General features: G+C 47.7%; 1 protein-coding gene across 1 annotated transcript in view; it reads right to left on the bottom strand.

Annotated features, from left to right (window-relative positions):
- The window catches only part of emc10 (ER membrane protein complex subunit 10), a 62,811-nt gene that overhangs the window by 15,843 nt on the left and 27,796 nt on the right, over positions 1-19,172 (bottom strand). Inside the window, exons 5-6 of the mRNA XM_070862353.1 lie at positions 4,163-4,344; positions 2,838-2,931 (exon numbers count right to left, since the gene is read on the bottom strand). Coding sequence (XP_070718454.1) covers positions 2,838-2,931; positions 4,163-4,344 — 276 coding nt within the window. The remainder of the gene's footprint in view (positions 1-2,837; positions 2,932-4,162; positions 4,345-19,172) is intronic.

Below are 19,172 nucleotides of genomic sequence, written 5' to 3'. Positions count from 1 at the left end.
GCCAGCCTGCAATTTCTCCTCCCCCAAAATAGTAGACGGGAAAATCCCCAAGCAGAAAAATCGCACCGGTCCAAACTTACATTTGAAGAATGGTTACGAGGGCAATGGGTCAGAGGATTGTTGGAGAACTGTACTCCAGCAAGAGTCAGTGCCAAAGGAGAGCAACAAAAATAGGATTACACAGGATATACGGTCCAGAAACAGACCATTGGGCCCAACCAGTCCATGCCGGCGTTTATGCTCCACTCAAGCCTCCTCCCGTCTTTCCTCATCTAACTCTATCAGCATAACCCTCTATTCCCTTCTCCCTCATATACTTGTCTAGCATCCCCTTAAATGCATCGATACTAATCGCCTCAACCCCTCCCTGTGATAGCGAGTTCCTGAATTTCCCATTGGATTTCTTGGTGACTCCAAGAATATTGATGGCCTCTGGTTTTGCTCTTCCCCACAAGTAGGAACAGTCTCTCTGTATCCACTCTATCAAAACCTTTCACAGTTATAAAGTAGGAAAGTCAGGGATGAGGGGGATCTACAATTAAGACAAGAATTCAATCCTAGTACTTGTGAGCTTTAGCAATGCCGCTGATTCCTGCATTAAGCGCAGACGGAATTGCCCATGTGTGGGGGGGGGGGGGGGTTGGTTGACATCAACTTCAAGAGCTCAGATTCAGGAATGGGACCAACTGGTAAACACAGCCGAGAGAAGGACTCCAGATGGAGACAAACTTCCATAAAGCTCTCAGCGTCAACTTCCTGGACATCTGCCAACTTCCAGAAAGCCAGAACAGGTTTCCAGCAGTAATGATAGAAGATGAGGGCTACTGCATCTGACCACATTAACGTTGAACTAGCTCACGGTGCTTTTCACTGCAACCAGCATTAAATATTGAAAAAGGGAAATTAGCAAGAACTGGCAGTTAAATATTCCAAAATAAAAATCACCCACTCATGTTGACTCCACTTGAAATTCTTGGTCTAAAGTTCCCTCGTAGTCACGCAAAGCTTACTTGCATGGTCTACAGGGTCACAGTCTCCCTTTTTCAATTATGCGTGATCTTATTTATCCCTCATCTGCCTACAGGACTTTAATTAAAGTGTTACATTTTATTTGACTGCTCAATAGCAGGAAATACATTTAGATGTGTTATACATAAATGACAGTAACACATTAAGAGGCGTATCAGTGTCATTAGATGTGTCGCTCCAGCCTGCTCTATTTATAATATATGCAGATGCAGCTTATTTGGGGGTGGGAGGAAGATGATTTTTCTTCACTCGTACATCCGTTTCTTCCCCCGTTCTAAGGCCTTAAAAATTAGGAGCAGGAGTCAGCCATTCGGCCCCTCGAGCCTGCTCCACCATTCAATGAGATCATGGCTGACCTTCGACCTCAACTCCACTTTTCTGCGCTGTCCCCTTTTCCCTTGATTCCCTTAATATTCAAAAATCTATCGATCTCTGTCTTGAATATACTCAACGACTGAGTCTCCACAGCCCTCTGGGGTTGTGAATTCCAGAGATTCATCACCTTCGTCCTTTTCTGATTCTCAAGTGCTAGTGGCCATTGTTTACAGATCTAATAGTATAATCCAGTAAAGTAACAGCCTGCTCCGCGAGTACCTCGCCCAAGTGCCCAATCTTACACGAGCGACCATCACTTGACAATGGCAGGAACCACAGCCCAGCCCAACAGTGTCAGTACCCAACATCCAAGCACGTGGGCCTTCCAGTGGGGGCAACTACGTGGTAATCAGGAGCAGGAACAACTTGTATTTATATAGCGCCTTTAACGTAGTGAAACGTCCCAAGGTGCTTCACAGGAGTATTATGCGATAAAAATTTGACATCGAGCCGCATAAGTAGAAATTAGAGCAGGTGGAAGTATGTTTTAAGGAGTGCCTTGAAGGAGGAAAGAGAGAGGTAAGAGAGGTGGAGAGCTTTAGGCAGGGAGTTCCAGAGTTTGGGGCCTAAGCAATAGAAGGCACGGCCACCGATGGTTGAGCGATTATAATCAGGGATGCTCAAGAGGGCAGAATTAGAGGAGCGCAGACATCTCAGGGGGTTTGTGGGGCTGGAGGAGATTACAGAGATAGGGAGGGGTGAGACCATGGTGGGATTTGAAAATAAGGATGAGAATTTTGAAATCGAGGCGTTGCTTAAATGGAAGCTAATATAGGTCAGCGAGCACAGGGGTGATGGGTGAGCAGGACTTGGTGCAAGTTAGGACACCTCTAGTTTACGTAGGGTAGAATGAGGGAGGCCAGCCAGGAGTGCGTTGGAATGGTCAAGTCTAGAGGTAACAAAGGCATGTTTGCCCCTTTCTAGTATAAGGGTCAGTTACGCCAATCACACGGCCCATCTACTCCAGCGGCTGATAGGCGAACTCAGCAACGAGCAGGGATTAGGCTGGAAACCTTGGTGATGGGTATGGCTCAGAACCACGTCAGGCAAGACATTTATTCCCTGAGCCATCGCAGAAACCGAGAAAATCTTTGCCTCTTATTTTTAAAAATACGTGATTGTGGTGGGTCGGACTGATGTACCGCAGTCTACGATTTGACAAACAGATGCTGGTTTTTATTTCACTGCCAGTTACAGAGCAATTGCATGCTCCATGCATATGTACATAATATCGCACTCTAACCCCATTATATAGCACAATATCACAGAGTACGTGGCTCCTGTAAAGTATAGTACTTGCTATTTGTTTACAAATACCGTCTTGGAATTTTCTTGTACATGAACAGTGCATTAATTCTGTAAGATTATTACGGCATTTCATCACTAACACATACGCCACCGCAACTTTTTTTTTTTTTTAAGGGCTAACTTACATATTTTGCGATAAATGATTTCTGCTCCTGTGGATTTTTCGCTTTCTGGGCCTGTTCGTGTTCCAGCCGCTCAATAAATGCCGCAGTCTCTGGCCTGCAACAGAACATTAAGCACATTCAGAGCAGTGCCAGTAAGGCAGGCTGATCCATCGTAATAACTTACGGGGGATGAACAATCAGAAGCGTGGCTAACAAATAACAGGGAACACAAAATGCAAAATACTGCGGACGCTGGAATTGGAAATAAAAACAGAAAATGCTGGAAATCTCAGCGGGTCGGGCAGCATCGGTGGAGGGAGAAACAGAGTTAACGTTTCAGGTCTGTGACCCTTCGTCAGAACTGGCAAAGTTTGAGATGTAACAGGTTCTTAAGGAAGTGCAGAGGCAGGGAAAGGGGGGCGGGAGGGAAGAACAAAAGGGAAGGTTCTGTGACAGGGTGGAAGGCAGGAGAGATTAGAGAGACAAGAGGGACGATGGGCCAAATTGAGATGGCAATAGCACAAGTTAGGAAACAAAAGATGAGTCTAGATAGGGTGTGAATGGGGGAATAATTACCAGCTGCCGTGGGAAACAGAAATAATAAATAAAAAGGGGGAGGTGGGTTTGAAAACAAGTGTTCCCCCCAGCTGTTGTGTTATTTTACAAAATTACTTTTTAAACTTGAACGCAAAAGCAAAACACTATGGATGCTGCAAATCTGATATAAAAGCAGAAATGCTGCAAATACTCAAATCTTGCAACATTTGTGGCGAGAGAAAGAGAGTTAGCGCTGCACCATCACCTCTTTTGTCATTTCATCTCTCCTGCGTTCCAGCCTATCACAGACCTTCCCTTTTGTTCTTCCCCCCCCCCACCCCCCAACTTGCTTAAAACCTGTCACACCTCTAACTTTTTCTGAAGAAGAGCAAGAGAGTTATCTCTGGTGTGCTAGCCAATATTTTTATTATCCCTGAAACACCACATTATTTGGTCATTATCACATTGCTGTCTGTAGGAACTTGCTGTGCGCAAATTGGCTGCCGTGTTTCCTGCCTGGTGGGCAGGGGAGTGGACCTGAGTCCATGATCAGATCAGCCATGATCGTATTAAATGGCGGAGCAGGTTCGAGGGGCTGTATGGCCTACTCCTGCTCCTATTTCTTATGTTCTTATTATAAGTGACGACACTTCAAAAAGTACTTCCTTGGCTATAAAGAGCTTTAGGATGTCCGGGGGTCATGAAAGGCGCTATATAAATGCAAGTCTTTCTTTCCTTCTTTCGATCACAAGGAAAATATTCAAGATCACACCGGAGTTACAACACGTGCACACACAGACAATACTCACGCAGATGCCAGGACTGGTTGCATGAGGTGCACAGTTGTGTTAAATACTTCCAAATCCACATCTTCCACCTCCGCTCCATTGCAGGACCCAGGGATCGTTACTATAGAAACACCAATTATATTTCCAGACACATCTGTGTTAACAGTGATCACGTCAGAGAGGTGTGATTCAACCAGAGAGCACTGTGGAAAGAAAAATTTAAATGAAGGCACAGCGTCAGCAACTGAGCAGTGAAATAGTAAAAAAAACATCAAGGTAAGTTTGGATAGAGCAGAAAGCGTGCACGAAAGCACCATTACACGCTTGGTTTTAAAGTTCCGAACGTTACTTAAGACGTTCCATGGCAGCCTTGGACTTTTCAATATCATTTTTAAAATATATATTCTTTATTTGTTCCCATCTCCCAATACATTCTGCCTCCACTCTTGAAGATACTGATTCTTGCAGCTCCTTTGGCACCTCTTATCAAGTGGCCGTTCTTCATTCATAAGATGTCTTCTTCTCACAGGGCGGTCCACACAACCGCACAATCCAGCAGGAGCAGTAATCCGCAGCGGGAACCTTGGTTTCTTTTGTTCCCTTTCCCGAGCCCAGGGGTTCCAAAGGCTGCACACCCGCTGAGATTAACTAATGCAGCATAGACCGGGCAATGAAACTGGGACTTTCGGGTGTGTATGGCTGAGTGCTACAGCTAGTCCAGGTCCTGAACTTCATTTTAAAGGTTAGAAGATGCCTGTGCATGAATTCTTTTAACGTGGAGTGGCTGTTGCACACCAGCTACCACACAAACTTGACAGAGCAAGGTCTTGGTCCAGTGGCAAGTCGCAAGACTGTTGGAGACCAGGTTCTGCTGCATGTGCCTAGCGCGCGCACGCACACACACACCACACACACCCACCCACCCACTGACCACTGCCCTCTGGTCCTTGCTCCCTGGTTTTCACAGAACACAGTGTAAGTGAGCACATTAATCTTGGAGCAGCTTGTGATTTGTTCAGAAAATGCTGACACTACCCTGGCCTCCAGCTCCAGCGTGCTGCTCTCCACGAAAGGATATACTTGCTGTGGAGGCAGTTCAGAGAAGGTTCACTCGGTTGATTCTGGGGATGAGGGGGTTGACATGAGGAAAGGTTGAGTAGGTTGGGCCTCTACTCATTGGAATTCAGAAGAATGAGAGGTGATCTTATCAAAACGTATAAGATTATGAGGGGGCTTGACAAGGTGGATGCTTGATGCAAGATAGAATGTTTCCACTGATAGGGGAGACTAGAACTAGAGGGCATGATCTTAGAATAAGGGGGCCGCCCATTTAGAACTGAGATGAGGAGAAATTTCTTCTCAGGGGGTTGTGAATCTGTGGAATTCACTGCCTCAGAGAGCTGTGGAAGCTGTGGGACATTAAATAAATTTAAGACAGAAATAGACAGTTTCTTAAACAATAAGGGGATAAGGGGTTATGGGGAGCGGGCAGGGAAGTGAAGCTGAGTCCATGATAAACATAAGAACATAAGAACATAAGAATTAGGAACAGGAGTAGGCCATCTAGACTCTCGAGCCTGCTCCGCCATTCAACAAGATCATGGCTGATCTGGCCGTGGACTCAGCTCCACTTACCCGCCCGCTCCCCGTAACCCTTAATTCCCTTATTGGTTAAAAATCTATCTATCTGTGACTTTAATACAGAGAATTCCACAGATTCACAACCCTCTGGGAGAAGAAATTCCTTCTCAACTCGGTTTTAAATTGGCTCCCCTGTATTTTGAGGCTGTGCCATGATCTTATTAATGGCGGAGCAGGCTCAAGGGGCCGTATTGGCCTGCTCCTGCTCCTATTTCTTATGTTCTTATGCACAGGCTCTGCTGCACTTTTTCCGTTCTCTCTCCAGCCGCTCACACTTGGTCATTGGGTCTTTCTGGCATCGACCTCCTGACCTCGCTGCTGGCCTCGGGTCCCGATCCCATCAAACACGGTTCCTACTCAGGGCTTGTGGCTTACAGCAGGTGCTTATGAAGCACGGCCGCCGGGTCCGTTATGCTCCTGCGCCCCGTGGCCTCTCACCCGCTAGCAGTGCCGTTAACCATTATGCCATTTAAAGAGCTCAGCCTCACTCACTGATCTGGACAATCTGATTTCGCAGAATTCCCCACAGCGAACATTTTTTCAGGTGCAGGAAGGTGCACTCTTACCAGCTGGGACCATCCAAGCTTACGCTCCATACAATGGTCCAGTAAAGAAACGCTTGTACTGGTACTAAGCGAACAGGCTGAATCTGGCTCGCACACCTTTGGGGCCATGGCCACTGGGTAGCCTGTCGCTCATGGACACTTTGTAATGTTTTTAAACAAAATAGGCATTATGGCATTTTAAAAACATTACCATCTCAGCAAGTCACAACGAGATGCGCAGTACTCATGCAATGATAAAGTAGAAGAGTTAGTAGACCACCTCGAGGCACTGCCCGAGGGTATGTTGTTATATCTCCCCAGAGAATATTATGAGGGCCACTGATTAACAGCGGCTGAATAAATTGCATTTTATTATGTGTTTATTATCATAGGAAATTACAGGAGGCGGCCATTTCGGCCCATCGTGTCCGTGTCGGTTGAGAAAGGGCTACCCAGCCTAATCCCACCTTCCAGCACGAGCTCTGTAGCCCTGTAAGGTACGGCTCTTTAAGTGCACATCCAAGTACCTTTTAAATGCGATGAGTGTTTCTGCCTTTGCCTCATAGCGAGAGGATTTGAGTATAGGAGCAGGGAGGTCTTACTACAGTTGTACAGGGCCTTGGTAAGGTCACACCTTGAATATTATGTACAGTTTTGGTCTCCTAATCTGAGGAAGGACATTCTTGCTATTGAGGGAGTGCAGCAAAGATTCACCAGACTGAGTCCTGGTATGACAGGACTGACATATGAAGAAAGACTGGATCGACTAGGCTTGTATTCATTGAAATTTAGAAGAAAGAGAGGGGATCTCATAGAAACATATAAAATTCTGACGGGATTGGACAGGTCAGATGCAGGAAGAATGCTCACGATGTTGGGGAAGTCCAGAACCAGGGGTCACAGCCTAAGGATAAGGGGTAAGCCATTTAGGACCGAGATGAGGAGAAACTTCTTCACCCAGAGAGTGGTGAACCTGTGGAATTCTCTACCACAGAAAGTAGTTGAGGCCAGTTCGTTAGATATATTCAAAAGGGAGTTAGATGTGGCCCTTATGGCTAAAGGGATCAAGGGGTATGGAGAGAAAGCAGGAATGGGGTACTGAAGTTGCATGATCACCCATGATCATATTGAATGGCAGTGCAGGCTCGAAGGGCAGAATGGCCTGCTCCTGCACCTATTTTCTATGTTTCTATGTTTACCACCCTGTCAGGCAGTAAGTTCCAGACCCCCACCACCCTCTGGGTGAAAATATTTTTCCTCATCTCCCCTCCCCTTGCTGTGTCAGCTATGGCTCAGGATAAATGTGAGGTTATCCACTTTGGTGGTAAAAACAGAGAGACAGACTATTATCTGAATGGTGACAGATTAGGAAAAGGGAAGGTGCAAAGAGACCTGGGTGTCATGGTACATCAGTCATTGAAGGTTGGCATGCAGGTACAGCAGGCGGTTAAGAAAGCAAATGGCATGTTGGCCTTCATAGCGAGGGGATTTGAATACAGGGGCAGGGAGGTGTTGCTACAGTTGTACAGGGCCTTGGTGAGGCCACACCTGGAGTATTGTGTACAGTTTTGGTCTCCTAACCTGAGGAAGGACATTCTTGCTATTGAGGGAGTGCAGCGAAGGTTCACCAGACTGATTCCCGGGATGGCGGGACTGACCTATCAAGAAAGACTGGATCAACTGGGCTTGTATTCACTGGAGTTCAGAAGAATGAGAGTGGACCTCATAGAAACGTTTAAAATTCTGATGGGTTTAGACAGGTTAGATGCAGGAAGAATGTTCCCAATGTTGGGGAAGTCCAGAACCAGGGGTCACAGTCTAAGGATAAGGAGTAAGCCATTTAGGACCGAGATGAGGAGAAACTTCTTCACCCAGAGAGTAGTGAACCTGTGGAATTCTCTACCACAGAAAGTAGTTGAGGCCAATTCACTAAATATATTCAAAAGGGAGTTAGATGTCGTCCTTACTACTAGGGGGATCAAGGGGTATGGCGAGAAAGCAGAAAGGGGGTACTGAAGTTGCATGTTCAGCCATGAACACATTGAATGGCGGTGCAGGCTAGAAGGGCCGAATGGCCTACTCCTGCACCTATTTTCTATGTTTCTATGTTTCTATATAGCACACTCGGCACTCCAGGAACTTGAGCACATACATCTAGGACGTAAAAGATCTCATGGCACTATTTCGAAGAGGAGCAGGGGTGTTACCCCAGTGCCTTGACCAATATTTATCCCTCAATCAGCATAAGAAAAAAAAAATTATCTGGTCATTATCTCATTGCTGTATGTGGGAGCTTGCTGTGCGCAAGTTGTCTGCCGCGTTTTCCATATTACAACAGCGGCAATATTCCCATATTGCAGCACGGGCCAGCCCACACTGCGATGTGAGCGCGCACTGGGTCCGTGCAGCAGAGCAGGTCTCCAGTCGTCTTGGTTAACACTTGCCACTGGACCAAGATCTCGCTCTGTCGAGCCCGTGTGGTGGCTGGTGTGCAACGGTCACCACACGTTAAAAAAATCCACGCACAGGCATCTTCCACCCCCTCAATTGGAGTTCAGGACTGGAACATCGGGTCCTTCATTGAAACATCTGCGAACCCATGTGAAAGCAAGTCATCCTGGTTCCAGGGACCGCCTGTGATTACAACAGCGACTACTCTCCAAAAGTACTTATTAGCTGTAGAGCGCTTAGACGCCCGGTGGTCGTGAAAGGTACTAAACAAATGCAAGTTTTTCTTTCTAACCCTTCTACCAATTACTTTAAATTTATGCCCCCTGGTTATTGACCCCTCTGCTGAGGGAAATAGGAATATTATTCCTGTTAATACACCTGTTGTAGGAGTATTAACGGTACTTTCAAGTTCACACTTATGATTGCGAACATTATCTGTGCAGAATGAAAAGCTAAAGAAACGGCAAAGTGATGCAAACCTGAAACAAATACTTCGGCAGCATGTGTGGAGAGAGCAGAAGAGTTTGCGATTCAAGTCCACGGCCTTTGGCAGGATGCACCCGCGCTGATGACGGCCCCACACCTGTAACGCTAACTGATTGGTTCTCTCCACGGATGCTGTCGGACCAGCTCGGAGTTTCAACCATTTTCTGCATTTGGTACGCATCGAGTTATTGGATAAGACGATAAAGATTATGTCGCGTAAAGAGAATGGGTTACTGTGCCGGTACATTGTGCAGGTTGTTGGGAATGAAGGCAATGATTAAAAATAAAATTAATGCAAATATGTATAAATGATGGAGAAAAAGAATATTTAAAAACGCAAATGAAACAAAGTTCATTGATGTACAAGTTGAAATCACACACTAGAAGCTTTTCGTATTAAAGGTTTTAAATGAAGGGCATGGTAATTAAAATAAACGGATACAAACAATATGAAATTCTAAGTGTGTGTGGATACAGCTGGTGTTTATGTTGCTGAATGTCTAACATGGCGAGGCAGACATGTAGGGGCAGATTTTACCATGTAGTACTTCCCGGTAACAGCACCAATGAACAGTGCAAATGGGGACATGGAGGCATAATGATGGAGCTGAGAGTCATGGCCGGGAACGCCATGTTACATAATGCACTCCAGTCAATAACAGGTAAAGGAAAAAAAACTTGCATTTATATAGCGCCTTTCACGAACACCGGACGTCTCAGAGCGCTTTACAGCCAATGACTGTACAATGTAGTCACCGTTTCAATGCGGGAAATGCAGCAGCCAATTTATGCACAAACAATTCCCATAAACAACAATGTGATAATGACCAGATAAACTGTTTTTTGTTATGTTGATTGAGGGATAAATATTGGCCCCAGGACACCGGGGATAACTCCCCTGCTCTTCTTCGAACAAGTGGCCGTGGGATCTTTTACATCCACCTGAGAGCGCAGACGGGGCGTCGGTTTAACGGCTCATCGACAGTGCGGCGCTCCCTCAGCACTGCACTGGGAGTGTCAGCCTAGATTTATGTGCTCCCTCCCTGGAGTGGGACTTGAACCCACAACCTTCTGACTCAGAGGCGAGGTAAGTATCAACAAAGATTACACAGTGCCAACCAGAGGCGAGATAGAGCGTTGCAGCGAGTACAGGCTCGAGGGGCCAGAAGGCCTACTCCTGTTCCTATTTCTTAAGTTATGTTTCTGAGGTGCTTACTCACATTGGGATACAGTTGATTAGATGCTAGTCGCCCTCTAACATTTTTGGCCAATTGGACATTCTTCATGTGTGAGCCCAAATAATGCAGTCAGCTTATTCAACTATGAGGGGCTTCACATCCAAGTCCATTGCTGATCGCATCCCAGTCCCCACATACAAGTACCTTCCAACAGGGTCACCCGATTGAACATAAGAAATAGGAGCAGGGATAGGCCATTTGGCCCCTCAAACCAATGACTGTACAATGTAGTCACTGTTGCAAATGCGGGAAATGCGGCAGCCAATTTATGCACAAACAACTCCCACAAACAGCAATGTGATAATGACCAGATAAACTGGGTTTTTTTAATGCTGATTGAGGAATAAATATTGGCCCCAGGACACCGGGGAGAACTCCCCTGCTCTTCTTCGAATAAGATCATGGCTGATCTGATCTTGGCCTCAACCCCACTTCCCTGCCTGTTCCCCATAACCCTCGACTCCCTTATCGTTCAAAAATCTGTCTACCTCCACCTTAAATATATCCAATGACCCAGCCTCCACAGCTCTCTATGGCAGAGAATTCCAGAGATTCACCATCTCAGAGAAGAAATTCCTCCTCATCTCGGTTTTAAAGGGCGATCGCTTATTCTGGAACAGTGCCCCCTAGTTCTAGATTCCCTAGTTCTGATTGCAACCTACAACCAGGAGCAGGAACCCCTGGCTGATTTCCCCCCTCGTTTGCCCTGGGGTTGCTGTCATTAACTTCAGCGCCCCGACTGCTGCATTGGCCGGGGGGGGTGGGGGAAAGACGACAGACGGACAGTCAACTCAGCAGAGATCCTCAGGACTTCTGGCTCGGTGGCACTCTAGCTTTGCACGTTGAGCTGTCCAATCAATTTAATGCACCAGCTATTAACCTTCCAGCAGTGTGCAACAGGAACAACGGGAAGGGGCCAAGTATGCAGCCCATTCCGATGGGTTACACAAGCAACACAGTTTATGTGCGAGTGAAAGGATGAGCAACCTGATCTCCAACAGAGAGGATGACCCTATCCAGAAAAAGATGACGGTATCCAGCAAAGATTGCAAAGGAGCTCCAGTATCTGGTTTTAATTTAGACCTACCGTCAATATACCCTGCAGCTTCTTCACTACTAATATGGTAGCGTGGATGTGATACATAGTAAGAAAGTACAGGATGCATCTTGCTAAACACGTGGTTCGCTAAATATATCTGGCTGGTAAACAGAAATACAATTACGTCACCTGACAGCGGGGGGGAGGGGAGAAACACGCTGATCTAGTCAACTAACACCTTTGGAAAAACGTGTACCCATATATTGCATTTCACACACGATTAATCGGTCCCGCTGCGTGTGACACTGCAGCTCACGTATGAAAGAAAGGCTTGCATTTATATAGCGCCTTTCACAACCGCCGGACGTCTCAAAGCACTTTACAGCCAGTGAGGTACTTTTGGAGTGTAGTCACTGTTGTAATGTGGGAAACGCGGCAGCCAACGTGCTCACAGCTCCCACAAACAACAATTTGATAATGATCAGATCATGTTTTTGTTATGTTGATTGAGGGATGAATATTGGCCCCAGGATACCGGGAATAACTCCCCTGCTCTTCTTCAAAATAGTGCCATCAGATCTTTTACATGCACCCGAGAGAGCAGACGGGGCCTCGGTTTAACGTCTCATCCGAAAGACGGCACTTCCGACAGTGCGGTGTTCTCTCAGCACTGCACTGGGAGTGTTGGCCTGCTCCAAGTAGGACAGTTCTTGTGTCCTTTTCCACACCCTCCCAACTCTTACTGGGACACAGTTCCACAGGCACAATCAACTCTTCTGTACCCCATCCAAGCTCACTGCTGGCCCCATCTGAGTCTCCAATACGCAATTCTCACGCCATTCCTCACGCAAGTGCAAGTCGGCAGGTTACTCGATCACAGGTGCTGTCCTCGGAGAGCACGATCCCATCATCTGACATTCAGAAACATGCACGTTGCAGTAGGGGCCACTAGGTAGCAATCACATAAGAGTTAGGAGCAGGAGCACGCCATTTGGCCCCTGGAGCCTGCTCCGCCATTCAAGAAGATCATGGCTGATCTGATCCTGGCCTCAACTCCACTTCCCCGCCCGCTCCCCATAACTCTCGACTTCCTTATCGTTCAAAACTCTGTCTATCTCTGCCTTAAATATATTCAATGACCCAGCCTCCATAGCTCGCTGGGGGAGAGAATTCCAAAGATTCACGACCCTCAGAGAAGAAATTCTTCTTCATTTCTGTTTTAAATGGGCGACCCCTCATTCTGAAACTATGCCCCCTAGTTCTAGATTCCCCGAGGGGAAACATCCTCTCTGCATCTCCCCTGTCAAACCCCCTCAGAATCTTATAGGTTTCAATAAGATCACCTCTCATTCTTCTAAACTCCAATGAGTACAGGCCCAACCTGCTCAACCTTTCCTCATATGACAATCCCTTCATCTCAGCAATCAACCCAGTGAAACTTCTCTGAACTGCCTCCAATGCAAGTATATCCCTCCTTAAGTAAGGTGACCAATACTGTACGCAGTACTCCAGGTGCGGCCTCACCAATACCCTGCACAGTTGTCGCAGAACTTCCTTACTTTTATACTCTATCCTCCTTGCAATAAAGGCCAACATTCATCGAGCAATAGTGAAGTCGAGACACGATCAGCCAACCCAGCACAGACTCAGGTCAAACCTGGGGACCTTTACATGATGGGATACAGGAGCAAGTTGTTTGAATAACTGATTTCCATCTGTTCCTACCCTGTACTAGGGGATGGGAAGGAGTGCGACACTTACTAGTAACTGTCTGCGCCACCCTATCAAACATGATTAAGAGCAAAAATTTACAAAACTCTGACAAACGGCACGGACTCGGTGAAAAATGCTGACAGCCATGCTTTGGAGAACCAGAGTATAAGCTTTAAAAAAAAAAGGCACAAGCTAAATTTAAAGGAGAAGTAAAATTTACTCAATTGCCCCTCATTTCAGTCTGCAGACTTTTACTTTTACAATTTTGTCCCCTTTTCTCCCGAACGCACCGACTCCTGCTGGGGTACAGTTCAACACGCACCACTGTTGTTACCTCGGCCAAAATGGCCACTCTTAACCCGAGTCCAGACAGCAAGCGCTGGCAGGCTATTCCACCATGAGTGGCATAGCTGAGTCAGGTCCTGTTCTCATCTGTCATGGACACTCACACTTTTCAAGAGAGGGGGAGGAGAGGGGGGAGGGGAAGGGGGAGGGGGAGGGGGAGGGGGAGGGGGAGGGGGAGGGTTTGGTGCCTTTATCCATTAAGCCATCAAGGGAGCTCAATATACAGGCTTTTAAAACCCAACTTCAGTGTCTCGGTTTGTCCCATCTTCTCTCTATTTCACCACAGTTGTTGACTCTTCACCTAGCTTCCTCAAGGTGAGATACAGACATAAGAATTAGGAGGAGTAGGCCATTCGGCCCCAACATTCGGATGCCGACACTCCTGGATCTCCTTGTTTTAGGAGTTAGAACTCATTTATCTCATTAGCTGCAGAGCAGATTTGCCCTCTCCAGACACCACTCATAAGAACATAAGAATTAGGAGCAGGAGTAGGCCATACGGCCCCCCGAGCCTGCTCCGCCATTCAATAAGATCATGGCTGATCTCCGACCTCAACTCCACTTTCCCGCCCGATTCCCATATCACTTGATTGCCCTCGAGTCCAAAAACGAATATACGCAAAGACTCAACATCCAGTCCTCTGGGGTAGATTCACAACCCTCTGAGTGAAGAAATTCCCCCTCATCTCGGTCATAAATGGCCGACATTTCATCCTGAGACTGTGGCCCTAGTTCCAGACTCTCCATTTTCCCTGTGTCTTATCCTGTCAACCCCCCTCAGAATCTTGCATGGTTCAATGAGATCACCTCTTGTTCTTCTAAACTCCAGACAGTATAGGCCCAATCTACTCAATCTCTCCTCCGAGGACAACCCTCTCATCCCGGGAATCAATGTAGTGAACCTTCGTTGCACCACCTCTAAGGCAACCACTTCCTTCCTCAGATAAGGAGACAATTCAATGGCGTTTTTTCATGCGCGAGCCGAGACAGCAGGTTTCGACAGGTGGAGGGCTCCGCAGGTGGGCCCAGGCCCAATTTCACACCTGGGAACTGTTCCTGCAGGGGCTGCTAAAAGACCAGTCAGAAACAGCCGATTTCTCCCTCCTGCAACCGACGTTGCGGAGGCTAGCCCTCACAGATGAACTGGTGCCCCAGTTAAGCTCCGCTAACTTGGCCAAGAAGAGTAACTGAACCCAAGATGTTTGCTTTGTGTGGCTCAGTACTGCACTTGCCCAATGATCAGCCGTGATCTTATTGAATGGCCTACTCCTGCACCTATTTTCTATGTTTCTATTACCCACAAGGTCACAAGGGGGAGGTTGAACCAGTAGCTCCAAAGGAACATGGCCGATTAAGTGTCTCGTTATTTTTGCAGCAGTTTAGCAGAAGAGCTCTTCACTTTAAGAAATAAACCCTAAATTTATAATTGCCAATTTATACAGCAGGCTGCTATTTGGTGCAGCAGATAATGATTCAGAAGCACTTTTTTGAGAAAGCCCTGGATTAATTTGTGATTCAGAAGGGAGGACAGGAACATGAGCTTCCGAGTCGGAAAAAGATTTTTTTTTTTAAATAGTCAGATCAGGTCCTGGAATCGGTCCTAATTGGACTGAGTGGCCTTTTCTTTGTGTGCTCAGAGGTGTTCACGATGAGTTAATGGCATCTTCTCATTAAACTGTAAATGCTGACCGTGTGGCGTTTAGTGAGCGGGAGCAGATATGATTATTTTAAGACAGATCAAAAGTTGAGACAAATGCGCGAACGCTGATCTAATCAAAGCTCCGTGTGAGCGTTTTAAATAGAAGGCATCTCGAGGACAGGGATCACCGTAAGTAAACTAAGAACTTGCACTCTCAAGATCGTCACCAGGGAGCGCTCTAAGCTGAAATTAAAGTTTGACTTAGGTAGCTTCTTTAAACAAACTATTCCTGGCATAATCACGACCCTATATTTTGAGCACGCATTTTTTTTAAAAAAAAGAGGAAATTGTCAGGACAAGGCTGGCTTTATTTGTTACGTATACTACCGTCTTTCGGAGGAGACGTCAAACCGACGCCCTGTCTGCCCTCTCAGGTGGACGTAAAAGATCCCATGAAACTATTTTGAAGAGGAGCAGGGGAGTTATCCCCGATGTCCTGGGCCAATATTTATCCCTCAAACAACAAAAAATATCTGGTCATTATCGCATTGCTGTTTGTGGGAGCTTGCTGTGCGCAAATTGGCTGGCGCGTTTTCTACAGTACAACAGTAACTACACTCCCAGAAATAATTCATTGGCTGTAAAGCGCTTCAGGACATCCTGAGGTCCTGAAAGGCGCTATATAAATGCAAGTCTTTCTTTTCCTTTTAAGATTTTTATCCCATAGTGTCTTTTTAGCTTGCCCACCCATGTGACCTTTGAACCCTTCGTGCCTTTACTCACACCGACTCATACTGTTACTGATGCGGCAGACCCCACTCATTGTCAGCAGTCCCCAGGAGATGAGCTTTTTTAAAAAAAAATTTAACAAATCATCTTGTATAAACAAAACAAGCAGTGAGTACCCTGCAGTTTGCAGAGTAAACCATTCCTGTCACTTCACCTCTTAGTGCCACTTGATTTATTTTTCCATGAATCGATGGGCTCAGTTTTCCCCAAAGCTTTTTTTTGGTGAACTTGAAGAGTTACGTCCATTTTTTGGGGGCCACCCCCAAGTACGCCAAAAAGAAATGTTCCAAGTTTCCCCGTTTGATTTCTTCATTTTGGCGCAGCCTAGCCTGTCCTTTAGTTTGAGGGATGGAGCCTTGAACTGCGCCAAAAATATCGGGTTGCCACGGTAACCAGGGACACAATGCGGGCCGAGGCTGGATGGTGAAATATACAGCCAGCTCACAACCTGCACAAGCGCATTAAAATACATTGCAGCAACCTAGCCCTGGCCAACTGGCCTCCCAGTCCACTCCCCCGCACCTAGCCCTGGCCAACTGGCCTCCCAGTCCACTCCCCCGCACCTAGCCCTGGCCAACTGACCTCCCAGTCCACTCCCCCGCACCTAGCCCTGGCCAACTGACCTCCCAGTCCACTCCCCCGCACCTAGCCCTGGCCAAATGGCCTCCCAGTCCACTCCCCCGCACCTAGCCCTGGCCAAATGGCCTCCCAGTCCACTCCCCCGCACCTAGCCCTGGCCGAGTGGCCTCTCAGTCCACTCCCCCGCACCTAACCCTGGCCGAGTGGCCTCCCAGTCCACTCCCCCGCACCTAACCCTGGCCGAGTGGCCTCCCAGTCCACTCCCCCGCACATAACCCTGGCCGAGTGGCCTCCCAGTCCACTCCCCCGCACCTAGCCCTGGCCGAGTGGCCTCCCAGTCCACTCCCCCGCACCTAGCCCTGGCCGAGTGGCCTCCCAGTCCACTCCCCCGCACCTAGCCCTGGCCGACTGGCCTCCCAGTCCACTCCCCTGCACCTAACCCTGGCCAACTGGCCTCCCAGTCCACTCCCCTGCACCTAACCCTGGCCAACTGACCTCCCAGTCCACTCCCCCGCACCTAGCCCTGGCCAACTGACCTCCCAGTCCACTCCCCCGCACCTAGCCCTGGCCAACTGGCCTCCCAGTCCACTCCCCCGCACCTAGCCCTGGCCAACTGACCTCCCAGTCCACTCCCCCGCACCTAGCCCTGGCCAAATGGCCTCCCAGTCCACTCCCCCGCACCTAGCCCTGGCCAACTGGCCTCCCAGTCCACTCCCCCGCACCTAACCCTGGCCAAGTGGCCTCCCAGTCTGCTACGCCACACCGATTCCAGGCCGAATGGCCTCCTCCCTCCCACTCCCCGCACTTAACTATATCTGAAATGCTTCCCCCCACCCCTCTCTCCATCCCTCTCTCTCTCACCTTTCCCGCTGTTGCTGTCCGGGCATCTGCTGCACTTACCTGCGCCGATTTCCTTAACTCAGCAGAAGGTTTTTCTACAGAGGCCTCATACGCTGGCCTAAGAAGAACTGGAGTATCTCTCAGCTGGCCAAATTTGCCTAACTGGCCAGAATTGGCGCGGGCGTCAGGTTACGCCCCCGTTGGCTGAAAAAACGTACCTAAAAAAATAACTAACTGAGTTACGCTCGTGCAAATTGATCGGGCAAACTTGTTTTTTTTTTTAAAAAGTTTAAGCCAAAAAAAGCAGCCTGCGCCAAAAAAGCGCCGCAAATCACTCGGGAACATTGAGCCCCGTGTGTTGGATATTTTGATATATTTTTTAAATTGATATGACTGAGCTATCTCCTGCTTCGACTGCGAAATGAAATGCCTCGTGAAATTGGAGCATATTACATTGCTTGGACAGGAATGAACGGAACCTAAAACAACCGCTCAGTTCAATGCAACTGTTTTGCGCGGTTTGCTGGCCCACTCCTGCTGTGTGCAGCACCGGAGGGCATTTTTCTTTTTACTTTCATGATTCTGTATAAATGCAAGTTCTTGCTGGTTCGCAAGAGCAGGAATCGAGAGGCTTCAGTAACAGCGTGGAGGCTCGTTAGGGACGAGTGCAGGCCAGAGTCAGGGCTGCAATGTTGTAGCTCCATCTCCAATAAGTGTCTGTGTCAGCAATGAACCGTTGCAATTTCTGCCCTATGCTTGCTCTGTTCAAATGGCAGAGTACAGGTAGACTGCATACATCGACTCAACACAAGACAATGCAATACTAAAGAAAGTTCATGTAACAACAACTTGTATTTATATAGCACCTTTTAACGTAGTAAAGCATCCGAAGGCACTTCACAGGAGTGTTGCAAGACAAAAGAAATTTGACACCGAGCCACACAAGAAGAAATTACGGCGGGTGACCAAAAGCTCGGTCAAAGAGGAAGGTTTAAAAGCGCGTCTTAAAGGAGGAGAGAGAGTCGGAGAGGTTTAGGGAGGGAATTCCAGAACTGTAAGCCCAGGCAGCTGAAAGCATGGCCACCGATGGCGGAGCGATTATAATCAGGGATGCTCAAGAGGGCAGAATTGGAGGAGCGCAGGCATCTCGGGGGGTTGTGGGGTTGGATTACAGAGATAGGGAGGGGCGAGGGCCATGGAGGGATTTGTAAACAAGGATGAGAATTTTGAAATCGAGGAGTTGCTTAACCGGAAGCCAATGTAGGTCAGCGAGCACAGGGGGTGATGGGTGAGTGGGACTCGGTGCGAGTTAGGACACGGGTCAGCGAGCACAGGGGGTGATGGGTGAGCGGGACTTGGTGCGTGTTAAGACTCGGGGCAGCCGAGTTTTGGATGACCTCTCGTTTACGTAGGGTAGAATGTGGGAGGCCGGCCAGGAGTGCGTTGTAGTCGTCAAGTCTGGGGGTAACAAAGGCATGGATGTGGTTTTCAGCAGCAGATGAGCTGAGGCAGGGGCGGAGACGGGCGGTGTTACGGAGGTGGAAATAGGCGGTAACACACATGATAATGCTACTCTGATATGCCTTACTGCAGCTGCCTCCGACGGAAATGGTGGTGTCCAATAATAACAGGACAGCATTGGGAAGCTTGGCTCAAAAATAGGAAAAAAAACATTTTGAGGAATAATAGGCAAAAGAGACATTTTATACAACTCTCACTTTCCGAC

Source organism: Pristiophorus japonicus, chromosome 19, assembly GCF_044704955.1.
Source record: "Pristiophorus japonicus isolate sPriJap1 chromosome 19, sPriJap1.hap1, whole genome shotgun sequence".
Classification (NCBI taxonomy): Eukaryota; Metazoa; Chordata; class Chondrichthyes; family Pristiophoridae; genus Pristiophorus; species Pristiophorus japonicus.
The sequence above is the reverse complement of the archived record's forward strand: the minus strand, read 5'-3'. Positions and strand labels throughout refer to the sequence as shown.